This window comes from Trachurus trachurus, assembly GCF_905171665.1.
Source record: "Trachurus trachurus genome assembly, chromosome: 17".
In the NCBI taxonomy this organism is placed as follows: Eukaryota; Metazoa; Chordata; class Actinopteri; order Carangiformes; family Carangidae; genus Trachurus; species Trachurus trachurus.
In genome coordinates, this window is record NC_139900.1 from 31,600,132 (window position 1) to 31,611,087 (window position 10,956).

General features: G+C 43.6%; 1 protein-coding gene across 1 annotated transcript; it reads left to right on the forward strand.

Annotated features, from left to right (window-relative positions):
- The first annotated feature begins 698 nt into the window (after positions 1 to 698).
- Positions 699 to 10,481, forward strand: mcm4 (minichromosome maintenance complex component 4). The gene is made up of 17 exons (XM_083991034.1): positions 699 to 726; positions 1,585 to 1,662; positions 1,776 to 1,934; positions 2,029 to 2,192; positions 2,316 to 2,417; positions 2,518 to 2,613; positions 2,822 to 2,917; positions 3,387 to 3,525; positions 3,693 to 3,913; positions 4,048 to 4,168; positions 6,117 to 6,376; positions 7,212 to 7,577; positions 7,671 to 7,798; positions 8,487 to 8,694; positions 8,831 to 9,059; positions 9,427 to 9,560; positions 9,910 to 10,481. The coding sequence occupies exons 2-17, from the start codon at positions 1,599 to 1,601 to the stop codon at positions 10,003 to 10,005; spliced, it is 2,583 nt and encodes an 860-aa protein (XP_083847160.1). The 5' UTR covers positions 699 to 726; positions 1,585 to 1,598; the 3' UTR covers positions 10,006 to 10,481.
- The last annotated feature ends 475 nt before the right edge of the window (positions 10,482 to 10,956 follow it).

A 10,956-nucleotide genomic window follows, 5' to 3' on the forward strand; every position in this document is an offset into this window, starting at 1 on the left:
ATGTTCATTGTTTATCGACATGATTGAAAATATATAAATATGATTATTACCGAGGTCATATTCACAGGCGGTGTTGTTATGATATGATGTTATTATATTAGAGAGGTCGCTACTGTTTTTTATTAATTTCTCAACCCTTTCCATTATTGTGATCATGAAAGTAGACTTTATGACTTTGTCATGTAGTTGAAGTAGTAGCTGTGTTGATTTGTCTTTATCTGAGTTTCTATGCTTGTAATAAAAAGCAAATTGCATATATATATATATTTTTTAATATTATTATTATTGTTATTATTATTATATTTATATTTTGTCTCTTTATTTTATTTTGTTCATTGTGGACAGTTTCAATAAAGAGAGAGAGAGAGGGGGGAAAAAAACGTAGTTGTCGGTGGACCAAACCAAATCAGTTCAGAGTAGCACAGGGTTTATCACAAGGCGCAGAAAACGCAGGTGGTTGTAATTTTATCATAATTGATAGGAAACTTTGTATTACTGGCTTAATTTAGGGTTAGGGTTAGTATTTTGTGTGTTAGGACGTTTCATCATGTTAAATTAAAGTCGCATCGGTAGAAACTCTACAATAACCCCCCTCTACAACAAATGAGTCGGCTGGCAGGAAACGCTCAATCCTGGCCTCTCATTGGTCCAAAGTTCCCCGCGAAAATGACGTCACCAGCAGTTTCGCGCCACATCTGCATCACTCGGACGTACATTGAAGAAGAGGTAAGAGCGAAGTTGATTTAGTTAATTTATGTCTCATAAAGCCGCAGATTATGTCGGTGTAATCAACATGTCGGACCTTAAACTTGTCTTCTCGGCTCTGTATCATCGTGTTTGTTGTTTTGTTGCTCACTCTGAGCTGTTAAATCAGGTCAAACAGTGCAGTTAGACTCAGCTCATTGTTTCCCTCTGCAGCCACATGTCAAATGGTGGGGGACTTATCGACAACTGAGTTAAGATTTCCAATAAAACTAACAAAAACACCTTGTTTATTAATTACACACGCAAATAAGTAGCGACAGGAAGTGCAAACATGAGTACTGTTAACTGTAGTTGTATTTTCAACAACTGAGCATTAATCTGCTGCAAACAGCAAATATGAAGTGAAAGAAAACTGCAGATTGCCAGTGTCCATGTTGTCGCAGTTTCAAATAAAATCACAACAGCAGGTAAAGTAAATGACTGAATACGACATTATGGTTCAACGTGGACTATTTATATCCATAACCTGCACCAGCCACTGGAAACCAGCACTTAGTTGACTAGTATTAAGTTAGTCATTATGCATCTTGGTGTGACTTTGGCACATTAATATAACTTATGGTAAATCACAATAAGCATGTAGTGTTGTTGGGAGGTTTTTGCCATGGGAGGCTAAACAGTGACTTTGTTTAAAAAAAATAAAAAACCTACAGGGAAAACTCAGTGTCTGCTCCTTGTAAAGTTACGGATAAGCTTGGTGTCCTCTCTGACCTGAGAGTCTGGGTGGTGGGAATGTTGCCACTTTAGTAGTTGGATAAGGGTGATATCTTTTTTTAGTAATTGTACTTTTTAAAATCAGTATTTCCATTTAATCTTTAGATTTCGCAGCAACAATGTCTTCACCAATGTCGACTCCTGGTGGCCGCAAACGCGGGAGGAACACAAACCCAGCCACACGTAAGTTTATTGTTTGTTTTTCTGTCTGAAATGAAACCTTTTCCTCCGTCAATCTCAACATTGCTCTCTGTTATTCTGTGTTTAACTTGTCCTCATGTCTGGTGTCCCCTCAGCCAGCAGCGAGGGCCCCACCTCACCCCCTTCTCAGAGGCGCAGAGGTCAGGACTCCTCCACCGGGGACCTGATGCCGATGCCCACCTCCCCAGCTACCGACGTGCTCAGTCCTGCGGCACCTCAGGACGCGTCTCTGTTCTCCAGTCCACGACCATCAGGTAATAAAGAGAAGAGCCCAGTTACACTTTGGTTTTCTTCATCCAGGGGAATTTTTAAATCATCTCTGTTGATGTAACCTTTTTTTTTTAACAGTCCTACCCAATGAAGTGGACATGAGCTCCCCTCTGATGTACGGGACCCCCAGCTCCAGGGTTGAAGGGACCCCTCGCAGTGGAGTTCGCGGCACCCCGGCCAGACAGCGCCCCGATCTGGGGTCCGTCAGGAAGGCTCCACAAGTCGATATGCACTCTGAGCCGGTCAGTAGCCGAGCCGAGACCCTTTATATGGATTAATACATTTGAAAGCTGCATCTATGAGGAGTTGTTAACTCGTAAATTAACAACCACAGTAACTCAATACTATTTGTTGTTTTGAATCAGCCGAGTGCTGATGGTGCAGTCGCCAGCGACACCAACGCAGGCCAGAGGCTGGTGATCTGGGGCACTGACGTCAACGTGGGGATGTGCAAGGAGAAGTTTCAGGTATGAAAATAGTCACATTCCAGGCTTTTATAAAGATTTTTTTTTCTTACTGCTCCTTGTTCGTTCCACAAGAGCTCAAGTTCCCATCTTTTGCTTCCAGAGGTTCCTGCAGAGGTTCATCGACCCGACTTCCCATGAAGATGAGAACGCCGGTTTGGACCTGAACGAGCCGCTGTACATGCAGAAGCTGGAAGAGGTAGAGTGCTGCTGACTCATGTTTATTTCATTGTGCTCTGATGATCTGTTAACACCAGTCAAAACACTGGTTTAATCAGGTAGTTTCCGTTGTTTGTTCTTTTTGGGCACTTATTCCTTTTGATGGATAAAGAACAAGCAGTAATCTAAGTTGATATAACTCATCTTTTCAACTGTTTTTTTTTTTTCTTTCCTTCTTTGTCCCACAGATCAGTGTTGTTGGCGATCCGGTGCTGAATGTGAATTGCCTGCATGTGCAGTCATTCGATGCAGAACTTTACAGGCAGCTCATCTGCTACCCACAGGTAAAGTTCTGCAAATTACAACCACACGGTATATTATGTCCTGTGTGTGTTAAGAGTCACTGAACAGTTTTGATACATAACATATATATGGAAGCATTTAGGATCATCACTCCCTGTATTTTTCTTTTGTTTTGTTGTTGAAGGCTCCTGTATTCATGTCCCAAATGTCTTATAAACCCATGAGGGCTGGGCACCTTTGCTGTATGACACTTTGACAATAAAAACAAACTAAATTAAACTACAGAAACACTTAACTGTAGTGTGGCCAAAAAACATTTGAAGCTATTTATCCTTGTCAAATACAAACCATCAGAGAACCCAGTCCTGAATTATCACTGTGGCGCTTTATCTGCAGGTTGTTGTAACCGTCTTTGTGCACTTTTGTAAAACTTTGAAATCAGTTTTTTTTTTCTAGTGTTTGTTGGCAGCATATTGATGCTAATGCTTGAGTCATTTATCTCCTCTGCAGGAAGTCATCCCCACCTTCGACATGGCAGTCAACGAGCTTTTCTTTGAGCGATTCCCAGATTCGATCCTGGAGTACCAGATCCAAGTCCGCCCCTACAACGCCCTGAAAACCAAAAACATGCGGAACCTGAACCCAGAAGGTGTGTGTGTATTCATTAATCCATCACCAGATGCTCTACAAAGTGAAATCGCACTCAATATTTAGTGTGGGCTTTCTGTCTGTGTTCCTCCTCGCTTTTGATAAAATGTGAGGTGTCGGCTTCAGACTAAAGCTTCTGTGTCGCCGTATGCGTTCCTCCCTCCTCAGACATCGATCAGCTGATCACCATCAGCGGCATGGTGATCCGCACCTCGCAGCTCATCCCCGAGATGCAGGAGGCTTTCTTCCAGTGCCAGGTGTGCGCCTTCACCACCCGCGTGGAGGTGGACCGTGGGCGCATCGCCGAGCCGGCTGTGTGTCGCCACTGCAACACCACCCACAGCCTGGCGCTCGTTCACAATCGCTCCGCCTTTTCAGACAAGCAGATGGTGAGAGTTGGTCCGGGCCAGACTGCCGACAGCGAACAACACCTGATCTCAGAATATGTCGGGTGGTAATTAGTGACGTGTTGTTTGCCGGGGGTCGTGACATCTGTTCACTTATTGATCTCTGATGTGCACAGGTCAAAATTCAGGAGTCTCCCGAGGACATGCCGGCCGGTCAGACGCCTCACACAACTATTGTCTATGCTCATAATGACCTGGTGGATAAAGTGCAGCCAGGAGACAGAATAAACATCACAGGTGAGCAATGTCTTCACATGACTTTTGTGATTGTCGAACCATCAAACGATTCATTAATTGAAACGTTGAGCTAGAAAAGAGGAGAAATGAAGTATACTCCTCTTTTTTTTTTTTTTTGAAAGAATTGATTATTAAAACAGTTGATAGTCAATGTCATGCCAATATTTTTTATCATCTCTGCTCCACCATAGTCAATAAAATGTCTTAAAGGGATAGTTCAACATTTTGGCAAATTGGCCCATTGCCATAATCCCTATAGTCATAGCAGTTGGTTTGTTACCTTTAAAGCAGAAGTAAGTGATATATTTGTGTTAATATAAGTCTTAAATTGTTCTATCTTCCGACAGAAATCACTTACATAGAGTGTTTGGTCTGAAACACGGGTCTGTCAGTCCCTCTGCTCTGCTCTGAGTCGAGGAGAAAACATTTATCGTATCCTACAGTTTTTATCCAATGAGGAGAGAGAACGGCATGCAGGGCTGTGTGTGCAGCCAAGGAACGCCGTGAATGTGGCGACGTAGGGACGAGGACTGTTATGGTGCGTTCAAGGAAACTCGTTTTTTTCTGACCTGTGAAGTCGTACCAGTTCGATCTGGTACATAGACTGTACAAAAAGACGTACTGGTACGATTTCACGGGTCGGAAGTTACGAGTGGCCGTTATAGTGACTTTCACCGGTAAAACAGGTCGGAAAAACACGAGTGGGTTGCCTGGAACGCTACAAAGTCGTAAGTTGTGACTTGAAGCTGTAATTTATGATTTCAAAAGCCTGCCTGGAACGCAGCATTAGCGAAAACGACCGGATCGCTTACTTCTGCTTTAATTGTCGGTGCAAGCTATTTTTAGAACGGCGGAGCAGAGCTGCAGGCTGCTCAGAGCTACGCTACGGAGGCTCATGGGATTTCTTGGTTTCCCTCATCAAATACACAATCCAAAAACTCCAAAACGCTCTGGTGGACAAGTTGTGACCTGCACATTCACCACGCTATGAGATAATAATGGAACGTTACGAGACAGAGTTGTTTTAGAGGGAAATACAGAGTCTGCTTGCTAAAAAACTGTCCCTGAACGCAACGCGCATCAGTGGTTTTGCATGAATTTACCTCTAAAACAACTCCGTCTCGTAACGTTCTGTTAAAGCAGAAGTAAGCGATCCGGTCGTTTTGGCTATCTTCTTGTCAGCCGATGGAGTTAGCAGCCCCCGCCCTCGTCATGGATCTGTTGGTCCTCGTCCCTACGTCACCACATTCACGCGCATCCCGTTCTCTCTCCTCATTGGATAAAGCTTGTAGGATACAAGGAAATATACAAGAAGTTTTCTCCTCGGCTTACAGCAGAGCAGAGTGACTGACAGACCTGTGTTTCGGACCAAACACTCTATGTAAGTGATTGCCGTCGGAAGATATAACTATTTAAGACTTATATTAACACAAATATTCCGCTTACTTCTGCTTTAATTATCTCATAGCGTGGTGAATGTGCAGGTCACAACTTGTCCACGACAGCGTTTTGGAGTTGTTGGATTGTGTATTTGATGAGTTTGATGAGGGAAACCAAGAAATTCAATGAGCCTCCGTAGCGTAGCTCTGAGCAGCTCGCGGCTCTGCTCCGCTGTTCTAAAAATAGCTTGCACCGACAATTAAAGGTAACGAACCTACTGCTATGACTATAGGGATTATGGTGATGGGCCAATTTGCCAAAATGTTGTCAGGGTCTTACAAAACCCAAATTTGACCTGTTAATGTCACTTCTTTTATCTGACCAACAGTTACTAATTCAAAAATAATTGTTTTACAGTTGTAGAGAGCAAAATTATTTCACACTACGTGCAAATGTCTGCTTATATTTTATTTCCAGTTTATGATCTATACAATTGTTTGATCATTTATTCCTTCAGTAGAGCTCTTTTTAAACAGAGATCCTGACAGCTCTCCAAATGTCCCTGCAGGTATCTACAGAGCAGTCCCCATGCGCGAGAACCCGCGCCAGAACAGCGTGAAGTCCGTCTACAAGACTCACATAGATGTCATCCACTTCCGCAAGACGGACGAGAAGCGCCTCCACGGTTTGGACGAGGACGCCGAGCAGAAGCTCTTCACCGAAGACCGAGTGCAAACCCTGAAGGAGCTGGCAGCCAAGCCCGACGTCTACGAACGCCTCTCCTCCGCCCTCGCGCCCAGCATCTACGAGCACGAGGACATCAAGAAGGTGTGTGTGTGTGTGTGTGTGTGTGTGTGTGTGAATGGAGGCGAGCCAAATATCTGAGCGCTAACCTGCGCAAGCACACGGGAACCACAACCCACACTCTGTCACACTGATGATGGTGGTGGTGGTGGTGGTGGTGCCAGTAAACTCTGAATGTAGTGCCAAATATGCAGTTTACATGAAGACAATAGAAATATGACCTAATCGACACAGCAGGTATCTTCATATATTCCAACAAGAACAAAAATCAGTGCAGTTAATATCTGCTCTGTTCATAAGGATGAGTTAGTTTCAGGGCTCTGGCTTGATGGACCAATTAGATGTCATGTTATTAATGTTGTAGGTTACACTTGTGTTTTCTGCAGGTGAAATAGAAATCTTGTTAATGACACTTTTATTCAGATTTAAGATATTGAGATGCACAGAAATAAACACTAATTTATACTATATATTCTACATATATTCTACTTATATTTTGCCAATGTGTTCATTTCAACCAAAAATCTGGCACCTCCCTGTCTAGTTTTATTTAAGGTCTGAGGACACATCAAGCAGGCAACATGAGAACAGCTGCACCCGTAGACCTGCTGGAAGACAAACGAGAAAAAACTAAATTAAAAACATTCCTACTTTTGATAAGTCAAATTGTTGCTGGTTAGAAAAAAGCCAATGTTCTGCAGCCTTAAAAACATAAATATTAAAGTTGATGTTCTGATTCTGCCTGGACTTGTCACAGTTTGGACATCGTATTGATGCTGTACTGAATTTGCACCATTGATCTAATCCAGCGGCGTGATATGACATCGTCTGACAGCAGCTTTCTATCTGTTCCTCACAGGGCATCTTGCTGCAGCTGTTTGGCGGCACCCGTAAAGACTTCAGTCAGACGGGCCGTGGTAACTTCCGCGCGGAGGTGAACATCCTGCTCTGCGGAGACCCCGGCACCAGCAAGTCCCAGCTGCTGCAGTACGTCTTCAACCTGGTGCCCCGAGGCCAGTACACGTCGGGAAAGGGCTCCAGCGCCGTGGGTCTCACCGCCTACGTGATGAAGGACCCGGAGACCAAGCAGCTGGTCCTGCAGACCGGAGCTCTCGTGCTGAGCGACAACGGCATCTGCTGCATCGACGAGTTTGACAAGATGAGTGACGGCACGCGCTCGGTGCTGCACGAGGTCATGGAGCAGCAGACCCTCTCCATCGCCAAGGTACGGCCGACAAAGCCGCAAACACCTGCGGACTGAAAACTCTTTGATTGTGCAGGAAAACTGAGGATGTGACTTGTTTCTGTTCTTCCGCAGGCTGGAATCATTTGCCAACTGAACGCCAGGACGGCCGTGCTGGCCGCCGCCAACCCCATCGAATCTCAGTGGAACCCCAAGAAGACCACCATCGAGAACATCCAGCTGCCTCACACTCTGCTGTCCAGGTGAATATCATCAAGCACCTGACAGAAGGCGGTTTAAAATGCTGTTTGAGGACATGGGTCATTTCCAACAAATACACAGCGCCGCAGGAAGAACGAGCGAAACAGGTTTTATTTTATTAGAGCAGTGCGACGAGTCTGAGGCTGTTCCTCATACGTTTTTTTATTCAGGATTTTTGATGTAAAATAAAATCTAAGACCTTTTAGATGCTGCTCTCTATCACAGTATCTAAAGTTAGTCAGTGTGTTGTTCAGCTTCACGTCCATTTGTGTTATGGAGCCGGTGTAATATATTCACAGTGAATTCAATATGTGATTTTTAAAAGTAGTTTCACCACATTAAACCACATGAATTGTAACCCGGACCTAGTTAGCTTTGATAAGGCCAAGGTGTTATCACTTCCCTTCCTCCACTGTAATTTAAGACTTTGGGAGATGACAATTAACAATTATTTTTAGTATATCTTTCGTCACACCTAAAGTCAAATTTTTAAGCAAGTACTATGTATAATTGGTTCTCTGGCTTTAGAAACCACAGAGTCATTGTTACCTTCAGAATTGGACGCTCTTGTTTAGATCTTACAAATTTGACCTCCAATCTAAATTAGTTTTTTATATTTCAGTTTCTTACCTGTGTTTCTCAGTCGTCATGTCACCGACTTTTAATGTTAACGTTTTCGTGCTCCTCCAGATTCGATCTCATTTTCCTGATGCTGGATCCTCAAGACGAGGCGTACGACCGCAGGCTGGCCCACCACCTGGTGTCGCTGTACTACCAGAGTGAGGAGCAGATTGAGGAGGAGTTCCTCGACATGGCTGTGCTGAAGGACTTCATTGCATATGCTCGCACATACATTAATCCAAGACTGAGTGAGGAAGCCGGCCAGGCCCTCATAGAGGTTTGTTTGCTTTGACCTATTTCAGAATCCACGGACACTACAACCATAAAACTGTCAAACCAATGTGGTTAATACCATACCTGTCAGCCCGAAGTGTGCTATCAGCCCCTCTGACCTTGTCCGTGTCGGTCCTCAGGCCTACGTGGACATGAGGAAGATAGGCAGCGGTCGGGGCATGGTGTCCGCCTACCCCAGACAGCTCGAGTCCCTGATCCGCCTGTCGGAGGCCCACGCTAAAGTGCGCTTCTCCGAGAAGGTGGAGACCATCGACGTGGAGGAGGCCAAGAGGCTGCACCGCGAGGCCCTCAAACAGTCGGCCACGGACCCCAGGACGGGATTTGTTGACATCTCAATTATCACCACAGGTATGTGGGGGCTGGATGTTATTAACCAGCTGTTGTGATGTAGCAGCTCCACATGTGTAATCGACCGACTGAATCAAACCTTATTATAATCTTGAGTATGTGGTTGACTTATGAACAAAATGCCTGTAACAGTAATGAACTCACCTCACAAATGTCTGCTCATTAGCTTAGAACTGTAGCCGGAGAATGCCACCCTACAGGCCCCTGGAGGGTTTTTTGGCATTCCCCTTCACATTGTTTTGGATTTATATGTTATATCTTTTTTTAACTTTGATATGTGAAAATAAACAAACAAACAAACTTAGAAATAAACCGTTTCTGACTGGAGATGCAACTCAAGCTCTAATGCATTGATGACTGATCACAGGTATGAGTGCCACTGCCCGCAAGCGTAAGGAGGAGGTGGCCCAGGCCCTCAAGAAACTGATCCAGGCCAAAGGAAAGACTCCGGCCATGAAGTACATGCAGCTGCTGGACGAGCTCAGAGGACAGTCTGAAACTGTGAGTGCTTATTTTTGATTTTCATCGAGCTGCGTCGTTCATATTGATGCACAAGTATCAGAAAAATGTAATTTCCGACTTCCAGTTCCAGTTCTGTTAGAACAGCATGCCCCTCCAGACTAATTTGTCAGAGCAGAGTTGTTATAATTTCTTTTCCATGTCAATAATGAAAAGATTAAATTGAGCTCTGACTACAATGTCGGTAATAAATGAAAAGAGGTTATGAAACTATTTTGTGATTTAACTTTTCAACAAAAAATAAGTTTCTTCAATTATTATACGCACTCTGTTTCCATCATCAACGCCACCACTTCCTGTAATGACTCGGTTGTTCGTGGCTGTTTTTCAGGCGATCACTAAGGAGCTGTTTGACGAGGCGCTGCGAGCCCTGGCTGATGAGGATTACTTGACGGTTACTGGAAAGACCGTCCGTCTCTTGGCCTAAGGCACACCCTGCAATTATGTACAGTCCTTCATTTAAAATCCTATCCTGTGTCGGCCCATTTTTCTCATGCTGTATAAAAAAAAAAACAAGTGTTTGTATAATTGAACTACCATGTGTTTTGTGGCCCTTATTAGATGTTTGAATATCCTGGATATTTTGGACATGTGATTCAGAGTTACCGGATGACTCATTCAAACTCAAGTGTCCTGTTATTATGGAAAAAGAAGAAGAGAGAAGGAAACAACACGTGTACGGGCAATTAATGGAGTTTAATATTTAAAAAGTGTTTGTACTTGTGTTTCATGCTCTTTATGTTTTGTGCTGTGATGGCAAAAAGCTCTTTTCCTCTGTCTTGTACATTGTAATCACAGTTTCTCTGGGTTTTTTTTTTTTGATGTTTTAAAGCAAGCATAAAAGTTACAATATGTTTTTCTGTCAGATTTCTAGATGCTCTTTAAGATTAAGTACTATCACCAGTTGTCCTTGTAGCTTGCATTGACTTTGTTAATAGAGAGAAAATAAAATGTTGCTCTTTCACAAGGTGCTTGGAAATGAAAAATTCCAGTCTTCTCTTGAAAGTCAAATTTCTGTGCTTTCTCTGGCAATATGACATATAATGTTCACCACCAGGTTATTTCAGTTACCTATTGAAGCTATACATGGTAAAACATTTAACCAAATGTGTTTACAACTGCACCCTTTCATCAACCGTAAATATTTTAGATGACAAATTTTCCACACGTTATCTTTAAATTCAGCCTAATATTTTAGTATTTCTGGAGATTGGCCTAGAAATACAGACCTCCCTCCTCTTCTTCCTACTTCACCACCTGTTAAGCGTGGGGGTCATGTAGCAGCCAGTGGCACAAGTAACGCTGCACAGATGGAGGGAAGAATGGATCTCACTACACATCCGTCAGTCAAGTAAAAGTGAAAGGAGATCGGTGTCTA

What these genes read in the sequence shown, in the direction of transcription:
- mcm4 (XM_083991034.1), top strand. Translation starts at nt 1,599, where the DNA reads ATGTCTTCACCAATGTCGACTCCTGGTGGCCGCAAACGCGGGAGGAAC. An exon ending in TCGATATGCACTCTGAGCCG is followed by an intron (nt 2,193 to 2,315) that starts GTCAGTAGCCGA and finishes GTTTTGAATCAG; the next exon opens with CCGAGTGCTGATGGTGCAGT. An exon ending in ACATGCAGAAGCTGGAAGAG is followed by an intron (nt 2,614 to 2,821) that starts GTAGAGTGCTGC and finishes TTTGTCCCACAG; the next exon opens with ATCAGTGTTGTTGGCGATCC.